At 47.6% G+C, this 21,555-nt stretch overlaps 2 protein-coding genes across 2 annotated transcripts; both read left to right on the plus strand.

Annotated features, from left to right (window-relative positions):
- The first annotated feature begins 8,851 nt into the window (after positions 1–8,851).
- LOC129716024 (E3 ubiquitin-protein ligase TRIM17-like) lies at positions 8,852–11,311 on the plus strand. The gene has a single exon (XM_055665898.1). The coding sequence runs from the start codon at positions 10,731–10,733 to the stop codon at positions 11,187–11,189; it is 459 nt and encodes a 152-aa protein (XP_055521873.1). The 5' UTR covers positions 8,852–10,730; the 3' UTR covers positions 11,190–11,311.
- Positions 11,312–14,917: 3,606 nt separating this feature from the next.
- Positions 14,918–20,958, plus strand: LOC129716023 (E3 ubiquitin-protein ligase TRIM39-like). The gene is made up of 4 exons (XM_055665897.1): positions 14,918–15,527; positions 16,489–16,511; positions 16,609–16,727; positions 17,927–20,958. Exons 1-4 carry the CDS (start codon positions 15,495–15,497, stop codon positions 18,454–18,456), a joined length of 705 nt encoding a protein of 234 aa, XP_055521872.1. The 5' UTR covers positions 14,918–15,494; the 3' UTR covers positions 18,457–20,958.
- Positions 20,959–21,555: the final 597 nt, after the last annotated feature.

Here is a 21,555-nt window from a genome sequence, read left to right on the forward strand (position 1 = left end):
CCCCTCCTCCCCTTCCCCATCTTCCCTCCCCCTCCCCTCCCCCACGCTACAAGCGGATTTCCACCGGTTTCATCTTTGCTGCGAAGCTATAGCGGGGCGGGGCTGCCAGCCGTGGCACTGGCCAATGGGAGCAGAGCGCGGTTGCGAGTCAGCAGTTGTTGGGTAGTGCGGGGCTGTACAGGTTGAGTTTCTGTCTCTGGATATCACCGCCGCTGCTGCCGCCAAAAGGCAGCGCGCACCCCTTCTATTCACTCAGCAGTGGACTGAATGCATAACATGGACACCATATACTGGAGTAACTTAGCGGGACAGGCAACTTCTCTGTAGAAAAGGAATTGGTCCATTCCCGTGAGATGCATCCTGTCCGTTGAGTTACTCCAGCGTTCTGTGTCTACGTCGGTTTAAAACAGCCACTTAGAGAATTGACAATAGCTGCAATAGTAGGCCATTCGGCCCCGAGCCTGCACCGCTATTCACTGTGATCATGGCTGATAATCCACAATCAGCACCCCGTTCCTGCCTTCTCCCAATATCCCTTGACTCCACTATCGTTTAGAGCGCTTTCTAACTCGCTCTTGAAAGCATCCAGAGAATTGGTCTTCATTGCCTTCTGAGGCTGAGAATTCCACAGATTCACAACTCACTGGGTCAAAATGTTTTTCCTCATCTCCGTTCAAAATGGCCTACCCCTTATTCTTGAACTGTGGCCCTTGGTTCTTGAACTGTGGCCCTTGGTTCTGCAATCCCCCAACACCGGGAACATTATTCCTGCCTCTAGCGTGTCCAATCCCTAAATAATGTTTTATGTTTCAATGAGATTCCCTCTCACCCTTCTAAACTCCAGCCCACTCGCTCCATTCTTTCAACATATGACAACCCCGCCATCCCTGGAGTAAACGCGTGAACCTACGCTGCACTCCCTCGATAGCACGAATGTCCTTCCTCAAATTAGGGGACCAAAATTGCACACAATATCCAGGTGTGGTCTCACTAGTGCCCTGTACAACTGCAGAATGACCTCTTTGCTACTATACTAAACTGCGCTTGTTATGACGGCCTCACATAATCTCACATGTATCCACACTGCTGATGCCATGCATCTTCCCACTCACCCAACCTGTCTTAGTCACCCTGCATCCTCATAGCATCCTCCTCACAGTTCACACCGCCACCCAGCTTTGCGTCATCTGCAAACTTCGTAATTGTTACTTTGAATCCCTTCGTCGAATTCCCGAATGTATATTGTAAGTATCTGCGGTCCCAGCACCGAGTCGTGATGTATCCACTAGTCACTGCCTGCCAATCTGAAAGAGACCCGTTAATCCCTACTTTCTGGTTCGTGTCTGCAAATCAATGGTCTATCCATGTCAGCACTCTACCTCCAATGCCATGGGCTCTAATTTTGCCCACTAATATCTTATGTGTTTCAAAGGCGTTCTGAAAGTCCAGATACACTACATGCACAAGATCTCCCTTGTCCGTTTTCCTAATTACATCCTCAGGAAATTCCAGAAGTTTAGCCAAGCATGATTTCCCCTTCGTAAATCCATGCTGACTAGGACCGATCCGGTTACTGCTATCCAGATGTGCCGCTATTTCATCTTTTATAATTGACTCCAGCATCTTCCCACCACCAATGTCAGGCTAACTGGTCTATAATTCCCTGTTTTCTCTCTCTCGCCTTTCTTCAGCAGGGGGATAACCGAGGACCAGCCGGGAAGACCTGGTTCGCCCGCCACGTATCGAGGACCCACGGGATCCCAGCTGGAGGGCCGGTGAGCTGACCGGCTACGGGACGGAGTGCACGGCCTCGACGGTCGAGTGGGCCGCTGGGGGCTCTGCAGCTGCCTGGGGCTCGGCTGGACCTGGCGCCTCTCGAGGAGGCCGAGCGCGTGGACCTGACGCGGTGGAGCAGCTTGGCCAGGCCGACCATGCAACGCCGCCAGGAAAACGGGCCTTCACGGTCAGATCAAGATCCCTGCACTTACAACAACTGGTACTTGAACATGCCGCCAAACTGGCAACTTTGTATTCTGTCTCACTGTACTACTGCTGTACACCAACACTATATCGACAATGCTTTTCTAATATGTATATCAGTGCATATGTATAGTAATACTTGTTCTGAAATTCAATCCAAAATGAATGTTCCTGTACCTCGGTACAGGTGACCATTAAAGTACCATCCCTGTGCCAGTGCACTGTTCAGAAGGAGTGGCCGTGCCAGAGCACTGGACAGAGGGGGTGGTTGAGGACAGTCGTGTGACCAGTGACCCGTGGTCATCGCTGTGAATGTGGGAGCATCGCGGGGCTTAACTGGTCAGTCTGTGTGGGGTAAGGGCACGGGAGAGAGACTGCTCATCTCCCCTCGCCGAATAAAGACTGATTCTCTCGAGAGCAGGGCAGGGAAAGGGAGCTCTGATCACAAAGGTCCCGTTGCCCCTCTGCCCCATCTCATTCTCTCTGTTGGGTGAGTGGGACGATGCATGGCATAAGCAGTTTAATGTGGATAAATGTGAGGTTATCCACTTCGGTGGCAAGAACGGGAAGGCAGATTATTTCCTGAATGCTGTCAAGTTTCGACACTGGAAAGTCCAGCGAGATAGGGGGGGGGGGGGGGCTCTTCTTGTTCATCAGTCAATGTAAGCATGCAGGTACATCAGGCAGTGAAGAAAGCTAACAGCATGGTGGCCGTCATAACAAGAGTAGTGGAGTATAGGAGCAACGAGGTAACTCTGCAGTACAGGGCCCTAGTGAGACCACACCTGGACATTGTGTGAAGTTTTGGTCCCCTAACTTGAGGAAGGACATTCGTGCTATCGATGGAGTGCAGCGTAGGTTCACGACGTTTATTCCTCGAATGGCGGGGCTGTCATATGTTGGACAAGCTGGAGACAGGAAACATGTTCCGGATGATGGGGGAGTCCAGAACCAAGGGCCACAGTTCAAGAATAAGGGGTAGGCCATTTTGAACGGAGATGAGGAAAGACATTTTCACCCAGAGAGTTGTGAATCTGGAATTCTCTGCCTCAGAAGGCAGTGAAGACCAATTATCTGGATGCTTTCAAGAGAGAGTTAGAAAGAGCACTTAAAGATAGTAAAGTCAAGGGATATGGGGAGAAGGCAGGGACAGGGTACTGATTGTGGATGATCAGCCACGATCACAGCGAATGGCGGTGCAGGTTCGAAGGGTCGAATGGCATACTCTTGCAATTATTGTCTATTGTCTACCATGCTGGTTTAAACCGAAGTTAGTCACAAATTGCTGGAGTAACTAAACGGACAGGCAGCATCTCACGGGAATGGACACATTCCTTTTCTCCGGAGATGCTGCCTGTCCCGCTAAGTTACTCCAAAATATGGTGTCCATCTTCTGCATTCAGTCCACTGCTGACTGAATAGAAGGGGTGCGCGCTGCCTTTAGGCGGCAGCAGCGGCGGCGGGGTTATCCAGAGGGAGAGGAGCCTGAGGTCGTGGTAAATATAGGTACAAATTACATAGGCAAAAAAAGGGAAGAGGTCCTGAAGGGAGGATTTAGGGAGTTGGGAGGAGAGTTAAGGAAAAGGACCAAAAACGTAACAATCTCAGAATTACTGCCTGTACCACGCGACAGTGAGAGTAGGAATGGAGCGAGTTGGAGGATAAATGCGTGGCTGAAAGACTGATGCAGAGGGCAGGGATTCAAGTTTCTGGATCATTGGGACTTCTTTTGGGGAAGGTGGGACATGTACAGAAAGGATGGGTTGCACTTGAATCCGAGGGGGACCAATATCCTGGCGGGGAAATTTGCGAAGGCAACTGGGGAGACTTTAAACTAGAATGGTTGGGGCGAGGGACTCAAATAGAGAAAGCTAGTAGACAGAATGGGAGACAGGAAGCAGAAAAGGGAAGCACTCGGACACAAGAGGAGAAAGAAAAAAAAGGAAATAAACAGAGAAGAAGAGACGGGGGGTTTCTTAAATGTGCATATTTTAATGCTAGGAGCATTGTAAGAAAGTGGATGCGTTTAGAGTCTGGATAGACATCTGGAAGTATGATGTTGTGGCGATCAGTGAAACATGGTTGCAGGAGGGCTGTGATTGGAAACTAAATATTCCAGGATTTCGTAGCTTCAGGTGTGATAGCATTGGAGGGGCAAGAGGTGGAGGTGTTGCATTGCTAGTCAGGGAAGGTATTACAGCAGTGCCCTGGCGGGATAGATTGGAGGACTCGTCTAGGGAGGCTATTTGGGTGGAACTGAGAAGTGGGAAAGGTGTAGCAAGACTTATGGGGGTGTATTATAGACCGCCGAGTGGGGAACGAGAATTCGAAGAGCAAATATGTAAGGAGATAGCAGATATTAGTAGTAAGCACAAGGTGGTGATTGTGGGAGATTTCAACTTTCCACACATAGACTGGGAAACACATTCTGTAAATGGGCTGGATGGTTTGGAGTTTGTAAAATGTGTGCAGGATAGTTTTTTGCAGCAATACATAGAGGTACCTACTAGAGGAGGGGCAGTGCTGGACCTCCTGTTAGGAAATGAGACGGGAGAGGTGGCGGAGGTATGCGTTGGGGAGCACTTCGGGTCCAGTGATCACAATGCCATTAGTTCCAATATAATTATGGAGAAGGTCAGAACTGGACCTAGGGTTGAGATTTTTGATTGGAGAAAGGCTAACTTTGACGAGATGCGAGATGATTTAAAAGGAGTGAACTGGGACATTTTGTTGCATGGGAAAGATGTAGAAGAGAAATGGAGGACATTTAAAGGGGAAATTTTAAGAGTACAGAATCTTTATGTTCCTGTTCGGTTGAAAGGAAACAGTAAAAATTGGAAAGAACCCTGGTTTTCAAGAGAAATTGGACATCTTGTTCGGAAAAACAGGGAGATCTACAATAATTATAGGCAGCATGAAGTAAATGATGTGCTTGAGGAGTATAAGGAATGTAAAAAGAATCTTAAGAAAGAAATTCGAAAAGCTAAAAGAAGATATGAGGTTGCTTTGGCAAGTAAGGTGAAAGTAAATCCAAAGAGTTTCTACAGCTATATTAATAGCAAAAGGATAACGAGGGATAAAATTGGTCCATTGGAGAGACAGAGTGGGAAGCTATCTGCAGAGCCAAAAGAGATGGGGGAGATATTGAACAATTTATTTTCTTCGGTATTCATCAAGGAGAAGGATATTGAATTATGTGAGGTAAGGGAAATGAGTAGAGCAGCTATGGATACTATGAGTTTCAAAGTAAAAGAAGTACTGACACTTTTGAAAAATATAAAAGTGGATAAGTCTCCAGGTCCTGACAGGATATTCCCTAGGACATTGAGGGAAGTTAGTGTAGAAATAGCCGGGGCTATGACAGAAATATTTCAAATGTCATTAGAAACGGGAATAGTCCCCGAGGATTGGCGTACTGTGCATGTTGTTCCATTGTTTAAAAAGGGTTCTAAGAGTAAACCTAGCAATTATGGACCTGTTAGTTTGAATTCAGTGGTGGGCAAATTAATGGAAAAGATACTTAGAGATAATATATATAAGCATCTGGATAAACAGGGTCTGATTAGGAACAGTCAACATGGATTTGTGCCTGGAAGGTCATGTTTGACTAATCTTCTTGAATTTTTTGAAGAGGTTACTAGGGAAATTGACGAGGGTAGAGCAGTGGATGTTGTCTATAAGGCCTCTGACAAGATTCCTCATGGAAGGTTGGTTAAGAAGGTTAAACTGTTGGGTATAAATGCCGGAATAGCAAGATGGATTCAACAGTGGCTGAATGGGAGAAGCCAGAGGGTAATGGTGGATGGCTGTTTGTCGGGTTGGAGGCAGGTGACTAGTGGGGTGCCTCAGGGATCTGTGTTGGGTCCTTTGTTGTTTGTCATGTACATCAATGATCTGGATGAAGGGGTGGTAAATTGGATTAGTAAGTATGCAGATGATACCAAGATAGGGGGGGTGTTGTGGATAATGAAGAGGATTTCCAAAGTCTACAGAGTGATTTAGGCCATTTGGAAAAATGGGCTGAAAGATGGCAGATGGAGTTTAATGCTGATAAATGTGAGGTGCTACACCTTGGCAGGACAAATCAAAATAGGACATACATGGTAAATGGTAGGGAATTGAAAAATACAGTTGAACAGAGGGATTTGGGAATAACCGTGCATAGTTCCTTGAAGGTGGAATCTCATATAGATAGGGTGGTAAAGAAAGCTTTTGGTATGCTAGCCTTTATAAATCAGAGCATTGAGTATAGAAGCTGGGATGTAATGTTAAAATTGTACAAGGCATTGGTGAGACCAAATCTGTAGCATGGTTTACAATTTTGGTCGCCCAATTATAGGAAGGATGTCAACAAAATAGAGAGAGTACTGAGGAGATTTACTAGAATATTGCCTGGGTTTCAACAACTAAGTTACAGAGATAGGTTGAATAAGTTAGGTCTTTATTCTCTGGAGCGCAGAAGGTTAAGGGGGGACTTGATAGAGGTCTTTAAAATGATGAGAGTGATAGACAGAGTTGATGTGGACGAGCTTTTCCCTTTGAGAAAAGGGAAGATTCAAACAAGAGGACATGACTTCAGAATTAAGGGACAGAAGTTTAGGGGTAACATGTGGGGGGACTTCTTTATTCAGAGAGTGGTAGCGGTGTGGAATGAGCTTCCATTGGAAGTGGTGTCGGCAGGTTCGTTGGTATCGTTTAAAAATAAATTGGATAGGCATATGGATGAGAAGGGAATGGAGGGTTATGGTATGAGTGCAGCCAGGTAGGACTAAGGGAAAAAAAGTTGTTCGGCACGGACTTGTAGGGCCGAGATGGCCTGTTTCCGTGCTGTAATTGTTATATGGTTATATGGTTCACTGCGAAGGTGAAACCGGTGGAAATCCCCTGGTATCGTGACAGGGGAGGGGAGGTGAAACCGGTGGGGGGGGGGGAGGGGAGAGGGGGGGGGGAGAGGTGGAGGGGAGAGGGGGGAGGGGGGAGGGGGGGGGGAGGGGAGGGAGGCAGGGGGGAGGAGAGGGGTGGAGGACAGAAAGGGGGGGAAGGGAGGGGTGTGTAAGGGTTGAGGGGAGAGGGGAGACGGGGATTAGGGACAGAGCGGAGAGGGAGAGAGAGAGTGGGAAGAGGGAGAAGGGGAGACAATATACAATAGGTAGACAATATGAGTAGGCCATTCGACCCTTCGAGCCAACACCGCCATTCAATGTGATCATGCCCAATCAGTACTCTCCATTCCTGCCTTCTCCCCGTATCTCCTGACTCCGCTATCTTTAAGATTCCTATCTAGCTCTCTCTTGAAAGTATCCAGTGAACCGGCCTCCACCGCCCTTTGAGTCAGAGAATTCCCCAGACTCACAAGTCTCTGTGTGAAAAAAATGTTTCCTCGTCTCTGTTCTAACTGGCTTACCCCTTATTCTTAAACCGTACCCCCTGGTTCTGGACTCCCCCAGCATCGAAAACCTGTTTCCTGCTTCTAGCGCGTCCTTAATAATCTTATATATCCAATAAGATCCCCTCTAATATTTGTAAACTCCAGAGGGTACAAGCCCAGGCGCTCCATTTTCTCAGCATGTGACAGTCTCGCCATCCCAGGAATTAACCTACGCTGCACCCCGTCAATAGCAAGAATGTCCTTGCTCAAAATAGGCGACCAAAACTAAACACAATACTACAGGCGTGGTCTTACTAGGGCCATGTACAACTGCAGAAGGACCTCTTTGATCCTATACTCCCTACTTTTTCTTTCGTGTCTGCGAACCAATTTTCTATCCATATCAGCACTCTACCCCCAATACCATGTGCTCCAATGTTGCCCACTAATCTCCCATGTGGGACCTTATCAAATGATTTCTGAAAGTCCAGCTACACTCTCAGTGAGATATGGGGGAGAGGGGGAGAGAGGTGGGGTGAGGTGGTGGATGATTGGTTAGGAGGGAGGGGGACAAGGAGGGGAAGGGGAGAAGGGGGTGCGGGATGGGGGTTGGTGGAGGGGAGAGAGGGGAAGGGGAGATGCGAAGGGAGGGGGGGGGGGAGGGGTGGGGAGAGAGTGAAGGACGGGAAGTGGCGAGTGGTAGGGAGAGATGGGGATGAGGACATGGGAGGGGAGAAGGGGGGGGTAAGGGTGAATGGAGAGGGGGCGAGGAGCAGGAGGGGAGGAGTAGAGGAGGAGAGGGGCAGGTAGCTGGAGGGGAGATGGAGAAGGGAATGGGGGAGAAGCTGGGGGAGGAGGAGAAGGAGAAGCTGGGGAGGAGGAGGAGGAGGAGGAGGAGGAGGAGGAGGAGGAGGAGGAGGAGGAGGAGGAGGAGGAGGAGGAGGAGGAGGAGGAGGAGGAGGAGGAGGAGGAGGAGGAGGAGGAGGAGGAGGAGGAGGAGGAGGAGGAGGAGGAGGAGGAGGAGGAGGAGGGGGAGGAGGAGGAGGAGGAGGAGGAGGAGGAGGAGGAGGAGGAGGAGGAGGAGGAGGAGGAGGAGGAGGAGGAGGAGGAGGAGGAGGAGGAGGAGGAGGAGGAGGAGGGGGAGGAGCAGAGGGGGGCGTTCCAGTCGTAGGTAGTGAGAGGCAGGGGGGCATAAAGGTAGGGGGCTAGAGGGAGGGGCGGGACGGTCCATAGGGGGGGGCGGAGGAGGCGAGGGAGGACGGTGCGAAAGAGATTCGGGGAGAGGCCATGTCGCGGGGAGAGAGGTGGTGGGGGGGGGGTGGGGGAGGGGTGGTTGAGGGGGATTAACGCTGGGAAGAAACTGTCTGAAGATGGGTCTCGACCCGAAATGTCACCTATTCATTCGCTCCATTGATGCTGCCTCACTCGCTGAGTTTCTCCAGCATATGTATCTACCTTCTGAATCTGGGAGATTGCGTTTTCACACCTACCACATTTCCCTGATTGGAGAGGGGAGAAGGCAAATGGTGCCATGGTGGACCCATTGTCGACGAGGGTAGGTGTGAGCTGAAGACTGGTGTATGAGAGGCAGGTGCAGTGACAGGGATTAGAATGAAGGCGCAGGGAGGTCTGTGTCTATTCTGATCCCGGGTTGTGAACGGAGGTGAGGGCGGCGGGTCCCACTGCCCAACAGGAGCAAGTCAGTTACACCCGAGGCCTTGATAGCGCCGGCACTGTCCCTTCCTCACAGACTCGTAGAGTCACACTGCACGGAAACAGGCCTTTCGGCCCAACTTGCCCATGCCCACCAAGATGCCCCATCAGCACACATCCTACCAGCCCGCGTTTGGCCCATGTCCCCCTATCCTTTCCCATCCACGAACCTGTCCAAACTGCGTTTCAATGCAGTTATATCTGACCTAATCCACCTGCTCTAGTCGTTTGCTTCATACACCTACCACTTTCGATGTGAAAAGTTATCCCTCGGATATCTAGTAAATGTTTCCTCTCTCAACTTAAACATAATTCCTGTGTTACTTGATTCCCCTAAAAAGTCTGTGTAAAAAGACTCTGTGCATTCACCCCATCTAATTCCGTCATGATCGCATACACCTTTATCGGATTACCCCGCAGCCCCCTCCGCTCCAAGGAATAAAGTCCTACCGTGCCCCACTTCGGCCTTTCGCTCGTGACCTCGAGTCCTGGCAACATCCACGAAAATCATTCCTGCCCTCTTTCCAGCTATCTGTTCTGCCTTCGACGGCCGCAAGCCCTATTCAGGGCTGTTTAACATAGAAACATAGAAACATATAAAATAGATGCAACAGTAGGCCATTCGGCCCTTCGAGCCTGCATCGCCATTCAATATGATCATGGCTGAGCATCCAACTCAATATCCTGTACCTGCCTTCTCTCCATACCCCCTAATCCCTTTAGCCACACGGGCCAAATCTAACTCCCACTTAAATATAGCGAATAAACTGGCCTCAACTACCTTCTGTGGCAGAGAATTCCAGAGATTCACCACTCTCCAGGTGAAAAATGTTTTCCTCATCTCGGTCCCTAAAGGTTTCCCCCTTATCCTTAAAATGCGACCCTTTGTTCTGGACTTCCCCAACATCGGGAACAATCTTCCTGCATCTAGCCTGTCCAACCTCTTAAAAATATTGTAAGTCTCTATAAGAACCCTCCTCAATCTTCTAAATTCTAGCGAGTACAAGCCGAGTCTGTCCAGTCTTTCTTCATATGAAAGTCCTGACATCCCAGGAATCAGTCTGGTGAACCTTATCTGTACTCCCTCTATGGCAAGAATGTATTTCCCCAGATTAGGAGACCAAAACTGTACGCAATACTCAAGGTGTGGTCTCACCAAAACCCTGTACAGCTGCAGTAGAACCTCCCTGCTCCTATACTCACTTCCTTTTGCTATGAATACTAACATACCATTCGCTTTCTTCACTGCCTGCTGCACCTGCATGCCTGCTTTCAATGACTGATGTACCATGACACCCAGGTCTCGTTGCATCTACCCCTATCCTAATCGGCCACCATTCAGATAATAGTCTACTTTCCTGTTTTTGCCACCAAAGTGAGTAACCTCACATTTATCCGCATTATTCTGCATCTGCCATGCATTTGCCCACTCACACAGCCTTTGCAAGTCACCTTGCAGCCTCCTAGCATCCTCCTCACAGCTAACACTGCCCCCCAGCTTCATGTCATTCTAATATAAATAATATCTAAATGACCCCTATCTCGTGTGAGATTAGTTGGAAGCGGCCACAACACCTTCACATTGAGTACTTCATTCATTCCCCGAGACGGCAGCGTGTGCTGTAGACACTCGGGATACTGCAGGGGTTCAGCAGTTGCGCCGAAGGGAATGACTTTTGAACCAGGAAGTGGCGGACATAAAATGGCTTCGAAAGTTAGGTTCGAGAGCTGGACAGAGGAGGCAATTTGTCCGATCTGCCTGGATTTCTTCACCGATCCGGTGTCACTGGAGTGTGGGCACAACTTCTGCCGCTCCTGTATCACACAGTGTTGGGACAGGGAGGGGAGAAACTCCTGCCCGGAATGTAGAGAGGTGTTTACAGACTGCACCCTCAGGGTGAATCGGGCCTTGGCGAGACTGTCTGAGAAAGCTCGAACGCTGAGCCTGAATCGGACAGAGAAAGAAAGTAAACTTCAGTGCGAGGAACATCAGGAAGAACTGAAGTTGTTTTGTGAAACGGACAAGAAGCTGATCTGTGTGGTTTGTGCAGCTGGGCGGGAACACAGAGATCACCGCTTCATGCCGGTTAAAGAAGCTGTTCAAATATACAAGGTAAATGCAAACTGATTGTAATCACATCATTTTAATTCCTTATTTATCGTCCAACAATTTAATTATCTGATTTTCAAACACAATCCCAGGATCAGTTGAAATCTTCCGCCCAGTACTCACAAAAAAGAAATCAGAAATCCAGCAAATGGAGCAGCAACAGAAACAGAAGATTGCTGGAGTCCTGGTGAGGCTTTCCAATTTCGATGTCATGAACGTGCGTAGATTTGATCGATGTGATGCGTGTAATGATAGGGCAGCGCAGTGACACAAGTAGAGCTGCTGTCTCCTGGTTCTGGTGAGCGGGTTCGATCCTGACCTCGGGTGCTGCCCGTATGGTTCACGCCTTCTCCCTGTGACGCGTCGGATTCCTTCCACGCCCCCAATACATGCTGTTTCAATGATCCTAGAAACGTAGAAAATAGGTGCAGGAGTAGGCCATTCTGCCCTTGGAGCCAGCACCGCCATTCAACATAATCATGGCTTATCATCCAAAATCAGTACCCCATTCATGCTTTTTCCCCATATCCATTAGTCCTAAGAGTTAAATCTAATTATCTCTTGAAAACATCAGGAGAATTGACCGCCACTGCTTTCTGTGGCAGATAATCCACAGATTCACAACTCTCTGGTTGAACAAGTTTTTCCTCATCTCAGTCCTAAATGGCCTACCACTTATTCTTAAATTGTGACCCCCTGCTTCTCGATTCCCCCAACATCGGCAACATCTTTCCTGCATCTAGCTTGTCTAATCCCTGAAGAATGTTTTATATACAGTGGCTTGCAAAAGTATTCATACCCCTTGAACTTTTCCACATTTTGTCACGTTACAACCACAAACGTAAATGTATTTTATTGGGATTTTTGTGATAGACCAACACAAAGTGGTGCATAATTGTGAAGTGGAAAGGAAATGATACATGGTTTTCAAATTTTTGTACAAATAAAAAACTGAAAAGTGTGGTGTGCAAAAGTATTCAGCCCCCCTGAGTCAATACTTTGTAGAACCACCTTTCGCTGCAATTACAGCTGCAAGTCTTTTGGGGTATGTTTCTACCTGCTTTGCACATCTAGAGACTGACATTTTTGCCCATTCTTCTTTGCAAAATAGCTCAAGCTCAGTCAGATTGGATGGAGAGCGTCTGTGAAAGCAATTTTCAAGACTTGCCAGAGATTCTCAATTGGATTTAGGTCTGGACTGACTGGGCCATTCTAACACGTGAATATGCTTTGATCTAAACCATTCCATTGTAGCTCTGGCTGTATGTTTAGGGTCATTGTCCAGCTGGAATGTAAACCTCCGCCCCAGTCTCAAGTCTTTTGCAGACTCTAATAGATTTTCTTCCAAGATTGCCCTGTATTTGGATCCATCCATCTTCCCATCAACTCTGATCAGCTCCCCTGTCCCTGCTGAAGAAAAGCATCTCCACAGCATGATGCTGCCACCACCATGTTTCACAGTGGGGATGGTGTGTTCAGGGTTATGTGCAGTTAGTTTTCCGCCACACATAGCGTTTTGTATTTAGGCCAAAAACTTCAATTCTGGTTTCATCTGACCAGAGCACCTTCCTCCACATGTTTGCTGTGTCCCCCACATGGCTTGTGGCAAACTGCAAACGGGACTTCTTGTGACTTTTTTTTCAACAATGGCTTTCTTCTTGCCACTCTTCCATAAAGGCCCGATTTGTGGAGTGCATGACTAATAGTTGTCCTGTGGACAGATTCCCCCACCTGAGCTGTGGATCTCTGCAGCTCCTCCAGAGTTACCATGGGCCTCTTGGCTGCTTCTCTGATCAATGATCTCCTTGCCCGGCCTGTCAGTTTAGGTGGACGGCTTGGTAGGTTTGCAGTTGTGCCATACTCTTTCCATTTTCGGATGATGGATTGAACAGTGCTCCATGAGATGTTCAAAGTTTGGGATATTTTTTCATAACCTAACCCTGCTTTAAACTTCTCCACAACTTTATCCCTGACCTGTCTGGTGTGTTCATTGGGCTTTATGATGCTGTTTGTTCACTGATGCTCTCTAACAAACCTCTGAGGCCTTCACAGAACAGCTGTATTTATACTGAGATTAGATTACACACAGGTGGACTCTATTTACTAATTAGGTGACTTCTGAAGGCAATTGGTTGCACTGGATTTTATTTAGGAGTGTCAGAGTAAAGGGGTCTGAATACTTTTGCACGCCACACTTTTCAGTTTTTCATTTGTAAAAAACATTTGAAAACCATGTATCATTTCCCTTCCACTTCACAATTATGCGCCACTTTGTGTTGGTCTATCACATTAAATCCCAATAAAATAAATTTACGTTTGTGACAAAATGTGGAAAGGTTCAAGGGGTATGAATACTTTTGCAAGCCACTGTATTTCTAAGATCACCTCTCATCCTTCTAAATCCAATGAATACAAGCCCAGTCGACGCATTCTATCATAGAAACATAGAAACATAGAAATTAGATGCTGGAGTAGGCCATTCGGCCCTTCGAGCCTGCACCGCCATTCAATATGATCATGGCTGATCATCCAACTCAGTATCCCGTACCTGCCTCTCTCCATACCCCCTGATCCCCTTAGCCACAAGGGCCACATCTAACTCCCTCTTAAATATAGCTTAAATATGAAATATTATCATCACGTCAGTACCAACATGGTACTGGTAATTAACCTGATGAACCTACGCTGAATACCCTCAATAGCAAGAATATCCTTCCTCAAATTAGGAGAACAAAACTGCACACAATACTTCAGGTGTGGTCTCACTAGGGCGCCGTACAATTGCAGTAGGACTCTCTTGCTCTTTGGCCTGCTAGGACGGTCACGGTGGTGCAGCGGTAGAGTTAGAAACATAGAAACATAGAAACTAAGGGCAGGAATAGACCATTAGGCCCTTCGAGCCTGCACTGCCATTCAATATGATCATGGCTGATCATCCAACTCAGTATCCTGTACGTGCCTTCTCTCCATATCCCCTGATCCCTTTTGCCGCAAGGGCCACACCTAACTCATTCTTAAATATAACGAGTGAACTGGCCTCAACAACCTTCTGTGGCACAAAATTCCACAGATTCACCACTCGTTGTGTGAAAAATGTTTTTCACATCTCAGTCCTAAAAGACGTCCCCCTTATCCTTAAACTGTGTGTGTGACCCCATGTTCTGGACTTCCCCGACATCGGGAACAAGTTTCCTGTATCTAGCCTGTCCAACCCCTTAAGAATGTTGTAAGTTTCTATAAGATCCCCCCTCAATCGTCTAAATTCTAGCGAGTACAATACAAGTCTATCCAGTCTTTCTTTGTATGAAAGTCCTGCCATCCCAAGAATCAGTCTGGTGAACCTTCTCTGTACTCCCTCTACGGCAAGAATGTCTTTCCTCAGATTAGGAGACCAAACCTGTACGCCATACCCCAGGTGCGGTCTCACCAAGCCCCTGTACAACTGCAGTAGAACCTCCCTGCTCTTATACTCAAATCCTTTTGCTATGAATGCCAACGTACCGTTCGCTTTTTTCACTGCCTGGTGCACCTGCATGCCTACTTTCAATGGTTGTTGTACCATACCACCCAGGTCTCGTTGCATCTCCCCTTTTCCTAACCGGCCATCATTGAGATAATAGTCTACCTTCCTGTTCTTGCCACCAAAGTGGATAACCTCACATGCATCTGCCCACTCACACAACCTATGCAAGTCAACCTGCAGCCCCATAACATCCTCATCGCAGCTCACACTGCCGCCCAGCTTTGTGTCATCCGCAACCTTGGAGATGTTACATTACATTCTCTCGTCAAAAATAATATTGTAAATTACTGGGGTCCCGCACTGAACATTGCGACACCCCCTGATTCAATTGGTGACTGTAAATTATCCCTGCGAAAGTGGGTGGTTGGTGGATAAATGGAAATTAATGGGCAGGTGAAAAGGAATAGGAGGCAGGTATTGTATTGGGGGTAGAGGATTGATGGGTTATAAGATTACCCTCACAACATTTCAGAAGCATTCAGAGAAGCTATTGAATTACCAAAGCAAATAAAAACTGTACGGGGCAAATGTCACGGTCAAAGTCGTGATGAAACACAGTCAGTGACATTATATATTGATCGTCACCTTTCATTTCACAGGAACAGTCACAGAGCCTTCAGTCCAAGATCACATCCCAGTTTGCTGAACAGCACAAGATTCTCATGGAGAAAGAGCAGCGCGCACTGGGAGATATCCGAGAGGAAGAGAAGAGGACTCTAAATTCAATGGAGAAAAATCTTGGAGATATTCAAGAGAATTTATAATATACTCAGGAGAAACTCTTAAACTTGCAGCAACAGATGAATCAAAAAGACAGTGTGGTGTTTCTGAAGGTGAGGGGTTACACCACAGTTTGGTAAAGTGCACTCACAAAATTGTGGATGATATTTCAGAAATATATGTTGCAATTATCAGTAATTCAGAACTAGGTAAATGGTTAATCTGTTTCAACAGTTGTTGTTCCCAAACGAATTGGCCGCTCGTATAATCTATGGGATCCCAAGACTGCATTGCTTGAATGTAGGGAGGTCATTGCATTCCATAGCGTTTAGAGCAATGACAGCTGATCCTATATTTGATCCCAAGGACCACGGAATGGACAGAGAATATCCCAGTGAATATCTGGGAATCTCCAAGTAACAGACTCTGAGAGGTTTAACATGTTAGACGTATTTATACCAGAGGAGGATACATTTTGGAAAAGTTGGGGATTGTAATCGAAGGGAATGGGGCAAAGATGAGGAATTCAGACCTGGGCTAGATCAGCCATTACCACATTGTGGGGATTAACCTTGTGATCTAGAACGTGGCGCGCACATCAGATTGATCATCTATATCCGGTTCCCATCAGCAGTGGGTGGTCACCTTGAGGGTATTTGCTCTGTTTGTTTTGTCCACCTTGTTTCACCATAGAATGACATCCCATTCTCCATCATAGACAGGCCATTCGATTTGAGATGTTATTTCATCCCCACCCATTTAATTCCATCGATAATATTAAATTCTGTCTCATCATTCCTGACATCTTCTCCAGATGAAATCCCATGACCTGCCCAGTCTTTTCATTAAGTTCCATCCTCTCGGTTATGGCGTCATTCTCAAGAACATTCCTTATGCTTTCCCCCATCGTTCTACATCTCGGCGGCAATAATTGCTATCTGTCTGCATGACAGTGGAGATAAGAGTTGGGAAATGGGAATTATCAGAGGGTTGTAGAAATGTGATGAAATTACCGATGTCGGGATGAGGACGGTTCATCTCAATCAATTGAGATTTGTGTTTTATTTATTTTAGGAGGAAGCTGGTCGCAAGCAAAGGTAGGACATTGTCCTGATGGAAATAGTGTAAGCTTTTGTGCAACAACTGAAAACATTTCTAATGCTCAGTTTATAACCAGCTGTTCAATATTTCCAGGGTTCGTGATGAAGCCAAACCAATGGCAGTGGTAGATGGAGCCTTGCCGATTGAAAAGTTTCATTGCCCTGTTTCGTTCCACACGACATTCAAAGAAATATCTGATTGCATCAAGCAAGGTATAGCTTATACCTTTTCCATTATTCTTGTTTCTGACATATTTAAGCCTTACACCTGACACGTAACACTTTATAATTTCCAAGCCTCGCACAGCCCAGTTTGAAATTCCCCACAAAATCCATAAACACAACTGCCGTGTCCCAATGAAATATTTTCCACGTACATTGACTCCATCCTATCCCCCTGGTCCAATCCGTACCGACCTATGTCCAATATACCTCACATGCCTTCGTCCCTTTAATGACTTCTGCTTTCAGAGCCCCCACCCCCTCATCTTTACCATGGACGTTCATTCACTCTACACGTCAATCCCCCACCAGGAAGGCATTAAAGTCCATCGTTTCTTCCTCGACCGCAGAACCATCCAATTTCCCTCTGCTAACACTACTCCGCCTAGTGGAGCTGGTTCTCACTCTTAATAACTTCTCCTTCGAATCCTCACACTTCCTCCAAGTCCAAGGCCCTATCCCCGAACTCGATCTCCATTACATTGATGACTGCATCGGTGCTACCTCCTGCAGCCATGTAGAACTCATGGACTGCATCAACTTCATCACCAATTTATATCCTGCAATCAAATTTACTTGGAACATCACCGACACCTCCCTCCCCTTTCTTGATCTCACTGTATCCATCACAGGAAATAGACTATCGATAGACATCTATTACAAACCCACTTACTCCCACAACTATCTCGACTACACTTCTCCACACCCTGCTTCCTGTAAAGACTCCACTCCCAATTCCTCCGTCCACGCCGCATCTGCCCCAAGATGAGGTGTTCCATACCAGGGAATCCGATATGTCCTCATTCTTTAGGGAACGGGGGTTCCCCTCTCCCATCATAGACGAGGCCCACACTCATGTCTCCTCGGTACCCCGCAGCTCCGTATCATGCCGACTTCACTCCACCCCACACCTCTACCTCCTCTTTAACAACCTCAAATTCCCACTCACCTCAATATCCTCTTCTCCGACATGCCGCCATCTCTGAATGGCCCACTTCATTCCTCCATCCCCACCACAATCTCGCAATCCTCGGTCAGGTTTTCAGTTGGCCGTCCGCCTGTCCCTGAGGCCGAGCGGCCTCTCCCCGGTCCCTGGGCCGCGCTGCCCGAGTCTCCCCGGTCCCTGGGCCGCGCTGCCCGAGTCTTCCCCGACCGCCGGAGACTCTCTAATTCTCTGCTTCTCTCCCCAGTCTCCGTCACCCTGGATGTGGAAACAGCGGGTCCTGTGCTCGAAGTATCTGCGGATCGGAAGAGGGTGAGATGTACCGGGACCAATATGAGTCTCCCTGACACCGGGAAGAGGTTTACACACAGTCCGTGTTTGCTGGGATTGGAGGGATTCACATCGGGGAGACATTCGTGGGCGGTGGAGGTTGCGGGGAGTCGGCGCTGGAGTCTGGGAGTCGCCGCTGAGTCTGTGGAGAGGAAGGGGGAGGTCACACTGACACCTGAGACTGGAGTCTGGAGCATCGGGCGGTGGGATGACAAGTTTGTTGCCCTCACCTCCCCTCCATCCCCTCTCCACGCTCGTTCCATCCCCGTGAGGGTGGGAGTTTATTTCAGTTACGTGTCTGGGAGAGTTTCATTTTACGACGCGGACACCAAATCCCATCTCCACACCCTCACTGGGAATAAATTCACGGGAAAACTGTATCCTTTCTTCGGGACGTGGGATGGAAAACATTGGCTGAGAATGTGCTCCAGTTCGAAAACACAATAGAAAATATGGGCATGTGTAGGCCATTTGGACCTTCGAGCCAGCACTGCCATTCAATGTGATCTTGGTTGATTATCCCCAATCAGTACCCCGTTCCTGACTTCTCCCCATATCCCCCGATTAGGCTATTTTTAAGAGCCCTATCTAGCTCTCTCTTGAAAGCTTCCAAAGAACATGCCTCCACCCTTAGGCAGAGCATTCCACAGACTCCCCACTCTCTGTCAGATAAAGCGTTTCCTCGTCTCCGTTCTAAGTGGCTTACTCATTATTCTTAAACTGTGGCCCTTGGTTCGGGACTCCCCCTACATCGGGAACATGTTTAATGCCTCTAGCGTGTCCAAGCCCTTAACAATCTTAAATGTCCCAATGAGATAACCTCTCATCCTTTTAAACTCCAGAGTATACACGCCCAGCTGCTCCATTCTCTCAGCATACGACAGTCCCGCCATCCCGGGAATTAACCTTGTAAACCTAAGCTGCACTCCCTCAATAGCAACAATGTCCTTCCTCAAATTAGGGGATCAAAACTGCACGCAATACTCCAAGTGTGGTCTCACTAGGGATCTGTACAACTGCAGAAGGACATCTTTGTTCCTATATTTGATTCCTCTCGTTATTAATGCCAACATGCCATTCGTTGTCTTCACTGCCTGCTGCACCTCCATGCTTACTTTTTTAGACTGATGAACAAGGACCCCGCAGATCCCGTTGTACTTCCCCTTTTCTCAACTTGACATAATTTAGACAGTAATCTGCCTTCCTGTTTTTTCAACCAAAGTGGATAACCTCACATTTATCTGCATTAAACTTCGTCTGCCATGCATCTGCCCACTCCCTCAATCTATCCACCCTGCATTCTCATAACATCCTCCTCACAGTTCACACTGCCACCCAGCTTTGAGTCATCAGTAAATTTGCTAATGTTACCTTGAATCCCGTCATCCAAATCATTGATGTATATTGCAAAGTAGCTACGGTCCCAGCACCGAGCCTTGCGGTACCCCATTAGTCACTGCCTACTATTCTGAAAGGGACACGTTAATCCCTTCTTTGTTTCCTGTCTGCCAACCACTTCTCTATCCATGTCAGCACTCTACCCCAATATATGTGCCCTAATTTTGCACACTTGTCTCCTATGTGGACCTTATGAAATGCTTTCTGAAAGTCCAGGTACACTACATCCACTGTCTCTCCCGTGTCCATTTTCGTAGTTACATCATCAACAAATTCCAGACGATTAATTAAGTATGAATTCCCGTTCGTAAATCCATGCTGACTCTGACCGATCCTGTTACAGCTATCCAAATATGCGGCTATCTCATATTTCGTCATTGACTCCAGCATCTTCCCCACCACCGATGTGAGGCTAACTGGTCTATAATTCCCCGTTTTTTTCTCTCCCGCCTTTCTTAAAAAGTGGGATAACATTAGCTATCCTCCAATCCACAGGAACTGATATGTGTCTACAGATCATTGGAAAATTATCACCAATGCATCCACGATTTATAGAGCCACTTCCTTAAGTACATAGAAACATAGAAACAGAAAATATGTGCAGGAGTAGGCCATTCGGCCATTCCGGCCTGCGCCGCCATTCAATATGACCATGGATGATCATCCAACTCAGCATCCTGTACCTGCCTTCTCTCCATACCCCATGTTACCTTTAGTCACAAGGGCCACATCTAATTCCATCTTAAATATAGCCAATGAACTGGCCTCAACTACCTTCTGTGGCAGAGAATTCCAGAGATTCACCACTCTCTGTGTGAAAAATGTTTTTCTCATCTCGGTCCCAAAAGATTCACCCCTTATCCTTAAACTGTGACCCCTTGTTCTGGACTTCCCCAATATCGCGAACAATCGGCCTGTATTTAGCCTGTCCAACATCTTAAGAATTTTGTAAGTTTCTATAAGATCCCCCTCAATCATCTAAATTCTAGCGAGTACAAGCCGAGTCTTCATATGAAAGTCCTGACATCCCAGGAATCATTCTGGTCAATCTTCTCTGTACTCCCTCTATCCCATTCGCCTTATTCACTGCCTGCTGCACCTGCATGCGTACTTTCAATGACTGGTGTACCATGACACCCAGGTCTCGTTGCATCTCCCCTTTTCCTAATCGGGGCCCTGGGATGCAGACCATCAGGCTTTATCAGCCTTCAGTCCCATTTGTCTATCCAACACCATTTCCTGCCTAATGTGGACTTCCTTCAGTTCCCCTGTCACCCCAGATCCTCTGGTGCCTACTATAACAGGAAGATTGTTTGTGTCCTCATTTGTGAAGACAGATCCAAAGTACCTGTTCCGCACCGGGTGTGTTAAAGAGTCAGGTACCGGGACCGTTAGAAGCAGGGGCTGTGGGGCAGAAACCCGGTGGTCGACGCTGAGCGAACGGTTCCCATTTAATCCCCAAATTCCGCGTCGTAAAAACCCCAGTGAGTGAGTGAGTGCGGAAATAAAATCATTGGGAATGTAAATGTGGGAAGAGTTAAATAAAGACCAACTGGAATTAGAGCTGTCTGTCGATCCGTTAACTTTAACGCGTTAACCGCGTCCGGCGACTGAAACAATCGCCCTCCCCCCCCCCCCCCCCCCCCCCCCCCCCCCCCCGGGAGGGAGAGGCCGAGGGCCGAGGCCATCGTCCCGACGCAGGTCGGCGATGGCCTGGCCCGGGGTGGGGTGGGGTCAGAACAGGAAATTTACTCGCGGAGCTGTTGGATCCCTGGGGGGGGGGGGGGTCTGTTTTATCCGCTATCACAGAACCCGCTAAATAGCCCGGCTGCATGGGACGTTTTAAGAGCTTGCTGTGGGGCGTTTAAAATCGCGCGGCGGGCCATTGTTTGGAGACCACTGCTTCAGTCCAAAGAGCTAAATCTAAGTCTCCTTCTGAACCTTCTGAATTTGTAGTCGGCGGGGCAGTACTCTGCACATCGCCATCTTGGATGTGGTGTGCATACTAACTTGTTGTTAGTTCCCCCTAAAACTGTCTAGTGAAGTTGAATTAACTATATTGTTTATTCAATTCCCTTAAGGTTGTTACAAATAATGAGTTTTTATAAATATCTGTCCTGGTGAATGGGGTTTTTATTTTCATATAAT

This window comes from Leucoraja erinacea, unplaced genomic scaffold (assembly GCF_028641065.1).
Source record: "Leucoraja erinacea ecotype New England unplaced genomic scaffold, Leri_hhj_1 Leri_160S, whole genome shotgun sequence".
Lineage (NCBI taxonomy): Eukaryota > Metazoa > Chordata > Chondrichthyes > Rajiformes > Rajidae > Leucoraja > Leucoraja erinaceus.